At 44.3% G+C, this 16,954-nt stretch overlaps 1 protein-coding gene across 3 annotated transcripts in view; it reads right to left on the reverse strand.

Moving 5' to 3' along the window:
* Positions 1-16,146, reverse strand: part of TLK2 (tousled like kinase 2) — a gene marked incomplete at its 5' end in the record, with an annotated part of 44,758 nt that extends 28,612 nt beyond the window's left edge. For 2 of the 3 annotated variants that reach the window (XM_082495084.1, XM_082495083.1), the window contains 6 exons: positions 599-694; positions 1,559-1,602; positions 2,662-2,731; positions 5,224-5,295; positions 13,947-14,035; positions 16,135-16,146. In XM_082495084.1, the coding sequence (XP_082351210.1) occupies positions 599-694; positions 1,559-1,602; positions 2,662-2,731; positions 5,224-5,295; positions 13,947-14,027 (363 nt within the window). Of the gene's footprint in view, positions 1-598; positions 695-1,558; positions 1,603-2,661; positions 2,732-5,223; positions 5,296-12,040; positions 12,107-13,946; positions 14,036-16,134 lie in introns of those variants that run through there. The other variant, XM_082495082.1, reaches the window with a different exon arrangement.
* Between the last annotated feature and the right edge of the window lie 808 nt (positions 16,147-16,954).

A 16,954-nucleotide genomic window follows, 5' to 3' on the forward strand; every position in this document is an offset into this window, starting at 1 on the left:
GCAAAATGGAATTACGTAACAAAAAAATAACAACAGATGTGCATGTATACACATTTCTTCGCAAGCTTTTGCTCATGCTTCTTACCAGTCACATGCACGGAAACAGAAGTAAGAGACCTTCCCAATATAATTACTGTATGAACATTTTTCAGTATACCCAAAGGGTCCAATCAAGATGGGAATATCATTGTTCTAGTGCTACACAAACATACAACGTACTCCCAAACTCGATGGAGAAGTTCATGAGTTACAACAGAATACAAGATAATAAAAGGTGGAACTGACATATTAGTTAAGGACAGCGATCTATCTGTAACCACACGGCATGCTGAAACCATTCATCTTGCATGCTTTAAGCTCAGATATTCATCCCAGTTACAACTGGACTAGCCACTGCTACAGGGTCCCAGACATCTGGCTTTGCTGCCAGAACCCAGTTTCAGATTTTAAAAGAAAAGAACTGAATAGAGAATAAGCCAAATCACTCACCAAGACACCCTTCTTTCCTGTTCAGAACCTTTTATTACCCGTCTGAAGCACGACTGCCAGCCTAACCAAATGCCATGCCACCAGCTCTGTCCCCTGGGAGAACACTTACCGGCAAGGGGTTGGATAAGGAATGCTGCGGTGATGATCTGGCGACAGGCGGCACGCTTCTACCGGGACTGGTTCCTGGGCCACTTCCCCCAGCAAACTGGCCAAAGGAACAGATTTGACCATCAGTAATTCTATAGAGATACTATATTTAAGCAAATTTAACAGAGATGGAAGAAACCCATTGATCTTAGAAATGAAGCCTCATTTAAACAGACTGAATATAAGCTAACACCAAAACCTTAAAATTCCATGCACTCTTTTCAAAAATAACAGCAAAAGTACGTACTTCAGACAAACATTCGTATTTGCACAGAGTACGTTTTTCTGTTTAACACAAAAAGATATTAACCCGCACACTTGGATATAGATCAATTATTTACTGTATAGAATTAGGAAGCCCGTTCCCTGTGAGGAGAGGTGTCTAACTGTGCACCACAGGAGCGGTATGAAATGTACACCTCCACTGAAGCATCTGTGCCAGTTACTGTTGAAGAGAGGATATGTAAGCAGCGGGGCAACTGGTCTAGTTGGAAATTCATATGGTCCTGCACCTAAAAAACTTTAGCCAGGAAACAGTAAGTGCTAATAAGCACTTAATTTCTGACTCCAAGTTACTCAGTAAAATAAATAACAAACTTAAGAGAAAAGATAGAGGTCTGGATTGCGCAGACCTAGAAGAACTTCAGAAACTATGCAATTAAAAGAATATTGATTTTTAGAATATCCATCATTGCCTTGGGGAGGGGTCTCTGTCTCCTCTGTGGTGCCCTGTTAATGTAAAAATCAACTTCCAAAAACCTCATATCCTCTACCTAATCACATTTGAGCATATCAGGTTAACATCGTCAATCAGTGACTTCAATGATGGATCAGTAACTGAAGTCACATTACAGACTTCCATCTACAGATTTTGCATAATGGGAATTCAAGCAGACTTCTCAGACAACGTAAAGACGCTTACCTCAAAATAATCACTAATTTTATGTCCTCTAGGAGTGCCTTTTCCTAAAAAGGAAAACAAAGGATGAAAATAAAAGTTCGTATTTTTAAGAGCAGAAGTTATGATGCCATTTAACAAAACTACTATATTTTGACACTCCTTTCCCTGGAGAAAGGTGCAACACCTATCACAACAAAAGCTTCTGCACAACAAAAAACTGCCCCAGGGTTACAGCTCTTGCGCTGTTGTTGGGAGGGTTTACAGTTGACAATTCAATTAACTCTCAATTCCAAACATGTCAAATCCAATCAAACAGCATTTGCACTTGCTAAAGTACTTAGAAAACACTAAACATCATTGAATGTTGCATAGGTTTTCCAGAATTTCTTTCAAGATAAGGACAGAGCAAAGGGTACTTTTAGTCCTCCATCTTCAGGTAAATTACTGCATATTAGATCACTCACTAGCATTATTATAAGAGTTAGAGAGATAATTAGTGGTGGCTTAATACCTGCTCATTAAAATTTAGCCCCTTTCTCTTATTATAATATTATAAAAGCAGTTCTGTCAACACAATCCTCGTTACTTTCTTGTTGAAGAACAAAGGAAATCAAAATCTGCCCCTATGCCCATTTGTTAGAAAATCTGAACTTGGACTTGAACACGCTGGGTTTTTCTCAGTACTCCGAGACAGCGCTGCCTGCTTTATACTTGAGCACAGTTTGTTCTCTATTTGTTATGGCGAGAACTTACTCTTAACAAGGCAGGCATACGTCTCAAAAAGCAAGGAAGAGAGTACAGCCTGTATTTTGAAGTCTGGCTGCTGTATATGTAGTGTCGCGGGACCAAAACAACACTCCCGAGAAGCCATATTAAGCCTTTGGGCAGTCTGTCCCATATAAATGCAATAGTTTGTGCGAATAAGCTGTAGATGAGTATTTTCCTGCCAATGAGGATAACAAGGCTCCCAGAAGAGAACTACACCATCATGGAGTAGTTTATAACAAGCCGCCTGACACACCCTTGAGAAGAGCCATTAGTTTCCTAGGACACTGACTGTGCAAAACGTGCAGAAATTACCAACCATTCAGAAATCCTGCAGCAGGGTCAGGAGAATGAATTACCTTGACTGGTCTCATACGCTTCCGCTTTCCTTTTTCTATTCCGCTGGTCATTCTGTTTTTTCTCAGGAGTCTGTTAAACAATACTTCAAAATTAACATTTCTGCAGTTATTCCAAGATTTAAAGAAAATACCAAAACACAATAATCTGCTCCGTATCCCCAGTGGCCATTTCACTTCTCTGGTGCATTTGTTTCTACTGCTGGTACTTAAAGAAACAACCGCGCTCAAACAGCTACTACCTTCTGATATATGTGCTGCAGAAGGGAGAGAACACGGTTAGGAATGAGGTTAATTTTTTTCCTATTTCAGCTGCAGCGAGCCAGCCTCTACCGCCCAGTTACCTCACATGGTTAGCAGACAAATTCAAACACTTATAAAAACCTGTATGAACCATTTTACGGTGATCGCAGTACTGGTACAAGAGGAGTAACGACAAGAGGTTTGAGTACAGACATCCAAATTTGCACTGCAGTGGCTACTCGCAGTCCACCAGGCCAATTCATCTTGCCTGCAGCTGATGCTTCTTCCCAAAGCTCTTTGCAGATGGCTACAAGAACTATCTTGTCTACTGGTGCACAACCGCAACCTCCCACAAAACAAGGCAGAGCTCCCCAAGATGGAGGCCAGGAGAAAGCTGCTACAGACGCAGCAATTCATCTCTCGTTGAAGTCAAGGGTCTGTTGCATCTGCCGCTTCTGCGAGCAACCAGAGACCTGGGGGGCAGCTTAGTGGACAGCAATATACTTATGCACAGGCACAATAATACAGGGCACAGGCGGGAGGCTTGAAGGCTCCAAAAGCATCACGGCGCTCTGTCTGTACAAGGCTAGCAAGCTTAGATACGTGAGAGTGGAGAAGACGCTGGCATGGTCCTTTCCCCATCACCAGGGTCACTCATGTGGCCAAACCTGCTGAAAACGTTAGGAAGCACTGCGCTAGAAGCGGCTTATTGAGGTTGCTGGGAAGAAAGGTATCTTGTAATTTCCATCACCAACGTCATTTTAAAAACATCTCTTATCCCAAACGGTCCCAAATAATTTCCAAGCTATATGCTTTACAATGACTGTGGCCACCACTAAACTATAGCCTGGGGGCAGGAAGAAAACCACAGTGTGCAAAGCACAACTCTGGGAGAGGGAAAGCCATGGCCAGAAAGTTTGTGGTAAACCTAAGTTTCATGCTCTTTGGAAACCAAAGTCCAAAGTACCCTGTTTAAAGATCACTGCCAAAAGACTCGCACACAGTAAGCACAGAAATCAATCTATCTCCTTTAATAGGATAACAAGGATAAAGCTGACACAGCCAGAAACTAAACCTGGCTGTGTCCCCAGGGGATGCTGGACATCTACAGTCCCGTGTTACCAGCTGGGCAGTCACCGACATGTTGTTGTTTTGGTAAGAGGACGGAGGGGATGTTAAGCCAAAGGTGGCTATTGTGTCTGCAAAGTACTTTTAGAATGGGGGGACTGAAAACTCTGTAACTATCTAGAGACCTGCTGTACCAGCTCCTGTATGTGTAAAAGTCAGTGACACAGCCTCCTCACTGCGTAGGGAAGAGCAACTCATGAACAGCGTTGGCGTGACTGTACCACCACAGGCTCCATTACAGCCTCCATGGAACTGTAAGCATATTAATGAGATTCAGTTTAAGTTGTTTTTCCATTCAAGTACTTACATAACAAAAATTACATACAACATTATCTGTTACAGACTGAAAAAGCAAGGAATGGTAGATCTGATTATGTCAGCTTGGTCAATTTAAATCATTCCACAGAGGTTCGTTAAAAAAAAAAAACCAAAGTAAAGTAAGAATGAATACTCGGTTTTCCACTATTACCTATACTTACTTGTATGGAGTGTAAGATACAGCTTTCTTGAAAGACTTAGCTTCACCTCATATCAGTACTGCCATATAACAGAGGGGAAATATGATCCAAAAACTTACCTGATAACCGTGTGGGAAGTTCTTTAAATGCATAAGAAAATGTATTTGAGATTTTGATTTACTAACGTGGAATTTTAAAGTAAAAATGTAACTCTACAATTCGTTTTGCTGCTTTAGCAAATGTTTTGAAATAGTTAATCCTAAAGCAGTGAGATTAAACAGGGACAAAGCATCGATTTTCACCTCCCCACACTTCCACAGAGCGATTCATAAAAATGCTCCGCTTTGTACAGACTTCTGCAGACTCACATATTTGATAGGCAAGACAAACTTTTCCACTAACGCTCTCTGGCTTTTTATTTGGCCAAAACCATATCCAAAACCAGCAAACAAATTACAATGCAGCTGAAAACAATTTCATAAGATAAGCTTTACGAATACTGTGTTTTTGGGGTTGGGCAAAATCTGCCTACTACGGTGGGAAGCTTCAAGGAGGACTGTTCCACAGCACGGTCCAAGGACCGTAGGGTTAAGATCCAGGCTAAATACTTCCACTAGTCCCTTTCACACCCCAAACAAAGAACACTGTCACTCACTCTCACACAATTCCTTCTATGTTTTGAGTTCAATCATGTCCACCTTAAACCCGATTACCACGAGGATTTGTGCCTGCTTACCTCCAATTCTTTATCACTCAGAGAACCCACGCTGCACAAGCTCTGGTTGGAAGACTCGCTATTTAATGGACCCTAGTGAAAAACAAGCAAAGACTGTTAGAAACAACTTCCATACAAGGCAGATACGTCCTATCAAACATTGCATCTCTGGGCTAACTACGCTGCTCTAAGTCACGTGGATACAGCAGCAACACGGGTCAAATACCTAGGCACATGATGGGGCACTAAAAAAACCTCAGAAGTGGCTTAGAGCAAGATGGAAGTTGGACTGCCAGTTGGACAGTCTTTTCTCACTATACCGATCCAGCCTCTGCAATGGTATCTCTATCTCAATTTATATCCTAACTGTTCCGTTTAACCACATCCACAAAACAGCCAAGGCAGTATTCATAAAAGTCTAAGACAACTGGTTTGAGAAACAAAACTTCTGATTTGTTGAGTAGCAGTAGTTCCAAGCTCAGCTCTTCAGGCAAGCATCTGCTTGACCCTGGGCTAAGAATTCAGAGGCATCTTCCATCTGGCAAGGCAGCTATTACTGTTATCAGATGCTGGCAGTACCACTGATTTTTCTTTAAATGCGTAATTTTTATGCTTTTTTTAACACCAGGAAAATGAACAAGTGAAAGTTGTGTTAACAGCAGTACAACTGGCACCCCGAGATGATCTTTCCCACTAGGCTATTTTATGGACCCATGGCTGACCTGCCAACAGAGCAGTTGCTCCTGCCAGGCTAAAGCACAAGTTCAGGAGGCTGGAATAGATACAAAATAGTATCCAGGTACCTACAAGAGTCTGCCTGCATCTTTGCAGGCTTTACTGGATACACATCTGCGTTTTCACGTATCCAAGCAGTTTTGAAAATTGTTTTTTAAAATCTATATCAAAACTGGTTTTAAAAGGAAAGAAAAGTGAATCATGCAAAGTCACTGTGTTTTATGCTAGTGCTCTGACACAAAAGTATCCTCCTACAGATCTAACTTAAGAAATCTAGACGAATTTGACAAAGATATAAAAACAAGATTCACAATTACTGATGGAATGTATTAACAAGAAGAATGACATGATAAAGCCACCTCTCCATTAATAACTTGTGAGCATCTTTTCCCAAAGATTCATTCTATTTTAGCATTCTTATTTTTGCAGTAACCACTTCCCACCAATCAGTCTTTTCTCAAGGCAAAGCCACTTCTCATTATATATTTGAGCAGAAGACTTATGAGGGGTGGGGGAGAAGCCTTAACACCACAGAGAAATCCCACAGTAGATTATTTTTGAGGGTAGCAGTTCTCCCTTCCCCATTTATAAGACAAACACCACCACCAAATTAAATTTGTGACACAACCTAGCTGTTACTAACCCCAATTTCCAAGCAGGCATCCACAGAAAGCAAAAGTTCTGTTTACCTTCTGTATTACACTGTGAATGTTAACTACCAAATTCGTTTCTCCTAAAAGGACATGCTTAGTTGCTTCAACGACAACAAACAACCCCAACACTTGAACAGCTTGAGAAGCTACACATTTAAGATTCCCTTTTGAAAGCAAATTACTCTAAGAAAAATTGCAGGTGATATTGTTTAAGCCATACCATTACCCCTTCAACTCATCACACAAATAGCTCAAGACCAGAAAGATATTTTACTTTATTTCTTCAGCAATACAAAAGCTTAAAATTTAGTCGCTTTTTAAACAAGGAAACAAGCTCCCCACCACCCAACGTGATGGCTCGTCAATCTTACAGGTACAACTCCTGGTTATGCGAGGGATTTATTCCTTGGCCAATAGGACTTAACAGAAGTGCCAACACTACCCTTAGCTACATATATCTTACGGCAAGCGCCAACAGAAAGCTAATCTTTTCACCCATGTAAAAGCTTGTTTATAAACTGCGCAAATGCCATTCTCTAAAATCCTTCACTTCCTCTCATGAACTCAAACCCCAACAGCGCATCCAAGTCATCCGCCTTCTGTGCAAGTGTGAAAGCATCTCAACCAATTAGCATTTGCTGGTCTCAGATGGACAGGCTGGGGTTCTGACATGATGGAGATGAAAGTGAAAGTTGTTCTCACATTTGCTTAAATCTCACTGCCTCCATTTTGCACGTAGATAGCAAATGACAGGAACAGCTGCTCCCAAAATGCCACATTTGAGCTTTTCAGGAACACTGTGGTTGAAAGGGTATGTCAGTGGCTTACCAAGGGCCAATGTTTCAGCAGTGGACCGGTATTACAGGGTATCCTGGAGAAATAAACTGATGAGGCCGTCTACAGTTAGAAAGGATCCCAAGATTTTTTCAGAAATACAAGTTTATCCTCTCCAGTACAAACTAATACACTCAGATGCATCTGAATGTAAAGTTCTGGAATGCAAGCAGCTGGAAAAATGCCTAATACAAAATCCACAATGTTTTTCTTACTTCTAGCACCACAACTACCTGTACTGACTATTCCGCGTGGGAAAGGTACAGCTCTAGCAGTTGGCATCAAACCCACTTTTTGCATCAACAAAACAGCAGTTCAGATCTGATCACAGATTCTCAAAGAGCAAAGAAACTGTTTTCCCTTTACTTTACAACTTCCTCTAGAAAATATACTGACAAAATCATAAGATTGAACTCAACGCAGTAGTGGAAAGCGTGAAAAGTTACTAACTACTTAGTTATGGAACCACCAAAGAACAGCTTGTCAGATGTCTGCAAGTATCCAGCCAGCTCACTGCCATGTGTATTGATATTGTGAACAAATGCAGAATTAATTCTTCGTAGGTAAGTTTTGACCCATTTCCACTGCACGAGCTTTCCTCTCCCTTGATGATCGTCTAGAGGGCCTTCCACTGACACTGACAGGATTAGGCCTATCCTACAGGCAAGCAGCTGAAGCATCTTGTTCACGTCAAAGTTGGCAAAAAAGTCTTGTTTTCAGGAATTCTGGCTATGGAAACACAAGTTTCTCATTAGAACGTGCTGTACTTCAGGCAGTAAAGATGCAATACCTAGGATGTTTAAGGAACATGGCCTAGTCCCCAACAGCACCTTTTCTCACATAGTTATGCAAGAGAAAGGAAAAGCAAATTTTCCTGATCGTCCAGCTAGATATCTAGTTTCACACATAACCTCTTGTGATCGACTGCTGATAGCAACAGGTTTAGACAATGGATATGAGAAACCATACATCTGAGCATCTCCCCCTCGCCTAACAGTCAGTGAGTGTGTGTATAAAAAACCCTTCAAATTTACGTTTTATCATTCCTAACTGTTTATATTTAACTCAGCAACTGACATTGGATAGATGTTCAGTACTTAATTTAGCATACCGTTATAAGTGGTCATGACACAATAGGAATTAAAGGAACAAAGCTGAATTTTGGAAAAAAGCGAGTAAGCAACGGCAAAGAACAGTAACATCAGAATATTGCTGGGGAAGCCGCAGTAGGGAATAATAAACACGCAGTAGTTTACACTGGAAAGGCTTATAAATTCTGTTCCTGAAGAAGTCATCTGCACTGGCATCTGGCTTTTCTAGCATAGACTACTTTGGGATAATGCTGCACTTCCCTGGTATCACTTACAGCCCACTCATCCACTGTACCCTGTCAAGAGAATCAGTGATGGGGCTCAGCAAAAATTCAAAATACGTGGGTCATCTGAAATAAGCTAATAGTTTCTATAGTGTTTACCCAAATGACAAGCACAAGAACAGCACACACTTCCTCCTCCGCAAGGAATTTCTTTCTGAGATAAGCTGGCATGCTCTTTTCCCTTGTGATTCACCTATCAACTACTGCTTCTAAGTCCGTGACCTACCTATGCACAACAAAACCTCCATGTTGAGAAGTGGAAGCAGCAGTAGCAGGCGCTTTCAAGACTCCTACTCAAAGGCAAGAATTTAAAATCTGTCCACTCACACGAGTTGGTTAGTCATTTCGCCCTTTGCGAGAGCCCTGGAAAGGCTACAAATGAGGCACAATGGCTGAAGTTTCAATAGAAACAACTTAGCCTGTGAATAGCTCCCATTGGATCTTCCGTAACAAAGCTAGCCTGACTCAGACTGCCCTTACCTACCTCCTCTTCAAGCCCATCTATTGCCTTGTATGACTTGTGCATTTCCTCAGCCACTCCAAGCTCCCAAAAATGATCCCTCGGGCCTGTCTGCAACTCTTACGTCGGGCAGTCTCCATTTTGTGCTCTCCAGCTCCTCGTACTGAAAGACAGCTCTAAGAATTCAAGCTGCCTAGCCAGAGTCTCCAACGTGGACTTACAGCGACAGGCATTGCAAAATTCTCTTGCTAACTCAACGGCAGAGACATGCTTCATTACCTCAAGCCAAGGTAACCCAAGTCCTTCTGAATTCTGTAGCAAATGGAGAGATTTCAAAAGCAAAAAGTCACTCCTTAGTTCCACTAAAAGCTAGTGCTGACTCCACGTGGGCTTACGCCAAAGTGAAATGGTTGAATGGTTTTCCAGTTACTCTGACCCACTCCTACTGTGTAAGACAGGTTTAATTAACAAATTCTTATCTTATTTCAAGCATCACATAAGCATGAGAATTACAGCCTGCTTCTTAATCAGGCTTTTAGAAAAGCTTGGTATTATAGCCAATAATGAAATCCCCAAATCACCGACGTCTTTTTGCCATGAGAAGTTGATCTACTATCAGATGTTCACAGGTAGCCTGCACTATATCAGATGGGTAAGTAGAGTTGCAACAGGATTTGCTTGGCTTCCATTATGCCTCAAGAGTTCTCTCAGGTTGAAAAAAATTGTATTTTTATTTTACTGATGGCAAACTGGACAGAAGGGTCATGCAATTCACCCTAACCCTCAGTTCAGGGGCAGAAATAGAACTGAGATCTGACAACTATTTCTGGTCTCTAGTAGCCAGACGACACATTTGAAATAAGTAAAGTTGCACACGGAAGCACTGAAACAATTTTCAAGTATTTGGCATAAAGTCCTGGCACATTCTGTGGTAGCTGATAAATTCAATTCTAAGTTTCGAAACTCTTAGTAACTAGTTCCTCTGGTGGCATGTGACACCTGTGAAGGACCATCACTGTGCAGCATCACTTCCCTCCAAGGTAGACGTGATTATTCTCAAACACAAATTCTCAACTTGGTAACTTTGCTGCTAAGAATGTTGCTAAGTAGACCACACAACGGGTAGTTACTTAACTGATCAAGACTGCTAGAGTGACAGAAGAAGGGTAAAAAACAAAATAATACAAGCAAATTCTGGTCTTCTTTTTGTGAGCAATTCTCTTTTTGGAGGCAGATGTTCTGCAGCATAAGTGACACTCTTCAGGTTATTTTCATTTCCTTCTTTGCCATACCTCAGAGGGAGCAAAGGGAGCACTAGCTACCACCAAGACCAGTACTTCTTCAATTCTAGCATAGTCATCTGGACCTACAAGATTCCTACAGCACGACAGAGAAGGTTACTCTCTCTAGAAATACTTCAGCCTTTTTAGTTTAGCTATAATAAAGTGATGCACACAACTTCATTTGACTCTTTTAAAGACCAAACTTGTAGAAGATGCATGTGCCGCTGTGATGCATGTGCAAATACAGATCCTCCCATCACAATTACCTATTCCAATTCTTATCCAGGAAAAGTCTGCGGAAATTACACAAATCCTTTGGAGTTAACCCACCTGATATCTTAAAGGCAGTACCCAAACAGGGGGAAGGGAGGCAGAAGATGAGAACCGACAAAATTAAACAATGTTATCTAGAGAAACAAACTACACTTTGTCTTCTGTACCCCCTGACCCAAGGAAGATGTCTGAGACAACTAGTCAGAATAACACCTCAAGTGACTGTGCTTAGATTTCCCCTAGTAAGTAAACATAAACAGGAGCTAAGTAAGCAGGCATAGTGGTAGGTGTCATAGTCATGCGTTAATTCAAGGACTCGCTTTGGGAATTTGGGGAAGAATGGCACTTTACCATATGGCAAGAATAGACATCTAAAGCATCACTGACTTTTTGAAGCTATCTAGTGACCTGGATGAACCACATGAGTATAACAGTTGCCTAGAAACATTCCTTGCTCATAAATTTGTTTCCGTGTATTAACTCCAAGCTTCTAGAGAAATATATTCTCCAGCTACTAAGTAAGATAATTCATCACAGACTTGCAACAGAATTTTGAGGCATTTGGGACTGCAGATGACCTCAGTCACTGGGTTGTGCCTTCAGCTACCACAGGAGGTGACAGCACACAGCTGTTTCCAAAACAGTTTAGGATTTCTGTCCTCTACTACTGTTACTGGAAAGCTCTTCCAGAATCCCATGACTCTGATGGCTAGAAGCTTTTTCCTAGTTTGCAGCCTAAAAAATTATTCTAGATCAGCTTAGTCCCATTCATTTCTCAGAAACACGTACAGTTGCTTTTTACTTGCAAACATGGAGGGAGAGTGGGCTTTAAAACTGCAGTTGTATTAAGGATGCAAACTAGTGCATTAGTTTTACGCAGGTCCAAAATGTACCCTGTATTTTTAAACATTAAAGAGACCTAACCAAACACACTAAGCGATACACCCAGTCAGTGGAAGGCAGGAAGCTCAGTTACAACTGTCTTGCTGCCTTCGCCCAATAGGAGAGCATCTAAGATGACATTTCTTCCTTTTATGCAATAAACAGCAACAGAATACCTTCTATCCCAGGAGGATGTGCCAGTCCTGGTCCCACTAGATGGCACTAACTTACTCTACGTAGCTTTCCTTAAACATTTAATTGGAGAGAGCTAAAAATCTTAAGTTGAATCATACAAATTGTATCACAGCTTTCCCAATATATTCCCTTTAAGACAATGACCTACCAATGCCAGTGCGGAGCATGACGGACGGAGACTTGGGGGGGTAGGGAGGGAATTTGAAGCACCAACCTGGGAGGGAACGTAGTAGCTGAGATTAATATTGCAACCAAGATTTGCTGCAACATAGTAGAGTCATGCTAATTCATATCAATGGTTGGCTGTTCTACTATAAATTAGCAAGTATGCAAGTAAATAAATATATATTGTTTGAACTAAGTGTTATGCACTTAAACAGTTTACTGACTAGTACAAAGTAAAACACTATACTACATAACAGGTAAAAATAAAACTCAGTAACAGAACAGCTTTGCTCAAAGCAAAGCCTCCGAGAAATGAGGCTTTTTTACTTGGATATGCTTTAGAAACAAAAATAAGTTTTCAATATTCACCCTACAGAGAAAGGGCATGTACTTTCTGCTCCAAACATATTGAAAACATAATTAAGACTCGCTTTCCTGTATCTTTTAAAGGTTATTCCTTTAAAAGGAATAGTTCCTAACATTCTTTGTGAGCATTGAGTATGTTGGCACTGTTTTAAAGCAATGACAGCGTCTATGCTTCCAAGTCTTAGCTATTCCAGAAAGTTGTTTGGCTTTATCTATACTGGTACAGCTAAAGATGTTAAAGTGACATTAATGGGGGAAAGAGGCAAGAAACAGATGAAAAAGTACATAAAAAGTTGTAGTGTTGTATAAAACAAGTCTTTCATGATGGTAAATACATTATGTAGCACAAACTTTTATGCTAGTAAAAGCCTTAAGATTAAAATTCTTAAGAGTGGGGTAAAAGATCAAAAATAGACCACATTCTTACTCCAGTAACCGAAATTATTACCCCTTAACAACTTCTAGCATTAATCTTCCTTCCTACACTACCTGTACAGCTGAACATTTTACTTTCTCATGCTCCCTTCCAAGACTTAACCTTGTTTGAGTCCTGACTGACGTATAGATCAGAAATAAAAGTATGAACTCAAACTAAAGCCTTTTTCAAGTTCTGATTTGAATTTTTCTAAGAAATACAGCATCTACAAAGTGCCTTCTCAAAATAATTCTGAGGTTTCCGAAAATTATCTAGCAATGATATGTTGTTTTACCATCTACCTCGATGTTGTCCAAAACTCAGTGTCTTCCTCAAAAGCAAACTCCTTATCGCTGACCTAGTTTAAGAGGAGTTCTGCCACCATTTCATTGCTCAGAGAGACACAATCAATTAATACTACCAACAACATCTGGAGAACTAACAACTTAATGCTCGTATACACAGCAACGACACAATGTTATTATTGAAGCGCCTTACTCAAAATAAGGCAGCTACTGAACAGTTACGCAGTTGTACGTGAGGACAAAGATGGGATTTTACTAGCAGGTTGTGGACCCCAGATACAGGAGAGCTTACCTTCAAATACTTTTGTGTGTGTGTGTTCTATGCGACCCAGTACACAATTTTAGCACACTGCACTCACAGAGAACTGAACTCATTCCTGAATATATAAAGCCTGGTTACATGTTGTATCAACCGCAGTAAACTTGAAACTGTATCTAACAAGTGGCCAAATTCAGTTCTCAAATGCATTCTTGGAGAAAAGAAGAGACAGGTGAGATTCCCACTCCCAAAGACAAAGTTGTCACGGGTTTTTTTGGGGGATGTACAAGCTGCCTTAAGATGAAGCAACTCCTAGGAACTTAAATAGAACCCAAAATCTTCTGTATAGCAAAACATCTGCTCATAGAGATCCCATTTTCATTCCTCTTAAACATACTTCAAGCAAATTAGTGTTCAAAACACAACTATTGACACAAAACATTCTACTAGCAAAGCAAAATTATCAACGTAGAAATTAAAAACCCAAAGTGCAGTGCAGGATGGAGAAGCAGTCATGCCTGTTACCAACGGTACTCACACTCACCTTAGCAACCCCGACTCCAGTGAACCTGGCCTCCAGTAGCTCCTGCCTTCGCGGGTCCAGGCTATGCAATTCTTCCATCATTTCTGCTGCTATGGGAGAACAACACTCAGATTATGCAATGCAAGGAAAGGAGAGAGGTTTAATATTCTGTGCCACCGACAAGACTCAAAAGTGCCTGTTCTGCAGCATAACCACGTCGAGAGCATTTTCTTGCAAGAGAAATGCAAGATTACCATGCAATAATAACATGACTTTGCCACCGTATTACTGTATTTAAGCCATAACCCTGCTGGAGAATTTCCTCTTCTATCTGTTGTACCAGCCATTTCAAGATCTCCAAATCCAAGAAACCAATTATGTCACATTCTCCCACTGGATGTTTTATTAAAAGGAAAACATGGGACCAGAGTGTTATGACTAAAAGCTTCAGAGCTTTTCATCCGTGCTGCATGACTAGCAGAAAAAAAAAGCAACATTTTTTACCCCATAATTTATTTTTGGCCAATCCTGGAGATACTAGATCTCCCCAAACTCCAGATTTCACTGACAACAGCTTTGGTTCTTCCAAGCACAGAGAGGGATTATAAGACGACAATAATGCTCATTTAAACCTTTTACTTTATAGAGTAAAGCATCAGACATCTCTAGTGTAACAGCTGCCTCTATATACTGGATGTACCTGGGGTACCTCTTGGCAATCCAACACAACGGATGCCATTATTTGAAGGGTTAAAAAAAAATCTCCAGTATTGTTGTGTAAACAGGTTAAAAATCAGAAAATATACAATTTGAACACTGAACTGCGAAAAAATGGGACAAATTTCAACGTTCATTATAACTGTGAATCACATCTTCCCAACTGCACCAATCAAGTTCATTTCCAGAAATGTCTGTTCCAGTTTCATTTTCTGGACTAAGGTAGGAGAAAAAAAAAAAAGAGACAGAAGATAAAGATTTGCTGTATAAAGAGCATATGCGATGAGGAAAGTTCTTGAAGGGCAGCAAGTGCCCTCTAGAATAGGCAGTATACAATTGTTCCTTTTATTAACTGTCCATTTTGTCCCTGCCGTTTCCTCCAAACACTGCAGATCTAAGTTACAGGGGGCAAAGTGAACCCATCCAGGGGCATTCACAACTCCTCTCCCAAAACAGTAACAAGCCTCAAAACCTAATGGGATACTAAAAGCGGTTATTAGAGAACCCTATTTCTACTATTGGCTTTTAAACCCCAAAAAAGCTATCAGCCTAGTTTTCAAAACAGGAAATCTGTGCACCGAGGAAAATGACAGGCAAGCCATGAACGCAAAGATGTTAAAGTACTCCCAGGTCTCTCCCCCATTACAGGGCACAGGGCGACCATCCGGGAGGGAATCGCATCCCCACGCCGGGATGCTGCCCTGGGGAAGGGGCTGCCACAAGTTCCACAGCCTTCCCCCCTCCCACCCTCCACCCCACCGCAGGGCCGAGCTCCCCTCCCGGGGCCTGCCCAGGACCCCCTCTCCATCTTTCCCAGCAGGGGATGGCACTCCCCTCCCCGACTCCTTCGGGGGGTGATTTTCCAGCACCTCTCTCCCAATCCCATCCTCCTCTCCCCACTCGGGAAACAGGGGCACGCGTTTCAAAATACGCCGGTGAGTGAGCAGCCTTGCCCCGCTGCCAGCTGCTGCACCGCCTCGGCCTGCCTCCTCCTCCTCCTCCTCCTCCTCCTCCTCCTCCTCTCCGGCACCCCAGGCAGCACCGCCTCAACTCCCAGGCCGGGGATTCACAGGCCGTGCCCACCCCACCACCTCCCATCTCCGGACCGGGGCCTCCGCGTTCCCCCGGGCCGAGCCCCCCCCCCCCCCCCGCCCCGTTCTTACCCCCCGCCCGCCGGGCCGGGCCGCGCTGTGCGCCCGCGGGGCCTGCACCGCGCCGTGCCCCGGCGAGGCGGGCACCCGAGGCCCAGGCCTCGCTCCCGCCGCCTCGGGGCACAGGCCTCGGGCCCTTCCGCCGTGACCCCGGCCCGGCCCGGCCCCGCCGAGCGTTTAACAGCCTCCGCCCCTCACCTCCACCGCGGCCCGGGGTCGCTGCCCGCCTTCCCCCCGACCACCACCCACTCACCACCGGCTCCGTCGCCCCCAGGCCCGGCGCCGGGAAGGGAGGCGAGGGGGGTCCCCGCGCTTCCCCCGCCGCCCCCGGGCTCTCTCACCTGGCGCTGCCGCCGCTGCTGCTCCTGCCGCCGCCCCGCCGCTCCTCTCCCCTCCTGCCCGGGCCGAGCGCTCCCCGGGCACCGCTCGGATCCCGCCGCCGCCGGGGGCAGGAGCAGGAGGAGGAGGAGGAGGAGGAGGAGGAGGAGGAGGAGGAGGAGGAGGAGGGAGGGAGGGAACCTGCTGCGGCGGCGGCAGCGGCGGCACGGGCGGGAGGGGGAGGCCAGGGGCGGCTCCGCGGCCTCTCGTGAGCCAGGCGCCGCCGCCGCTGCGGGCACCCGGGCTCCACGCGGGGGAGAAGGGCGGAGGGGAGGGGGGCGGCGGCAGCGGTGGCGAGGGAAGGGGGGGGGGGGGGGGAAGGTGGGGGCTCGCCCCTCGCCGGCTGCGGGGCGGGGAAGGAGACGGAGCTGAGCGAGAAGGGATGGATAGGCCGCGGATCCCCGGCCTCGCGTAAGAAACCTCGCCCGGCCGGGGTGCGCGCAAGGCGCCGGCGGCCGCAAGGCCTCGCGGGCAGGACAAAGGCCCGAGGGAGGGCTCGGCGGGCGGCGGTGCCCGGGCAGGTGGGGAGGGCTCGGGGCAGGGGACGGCGGGGACCCCGGTTGCGCTTCGCCGGGGCAGGCGGGGGGGGGTGGGGGGGTGGGGTGGCGGCGGGGCGCGGGCAGGTGCCGGGGCCGGTGTCTCGCCCCCTCCCCGCGGCGCTGGGCCCGGCCCGGCCCGGATCGATTGGTGCACACACACACTAGTGAAAGCGCGTAGAGTCTCGCGAGATTTGCACGGCGGGGAGAGGGCGGGGGAGGGGCGGGGAGGGCAGGTCAGTGCGGG

Source organism: Vanellus vanellus (assembly GCF_965231255.1).
Source record: "Vanellus vanellus genome assembly, chromosome: 24".
Lineage (NCBI taxonomy): Eukaryota > Metazoa > Chordata > Aves > Charadriiformes > Charadriidae > Vanellus > Vanellus vanellus.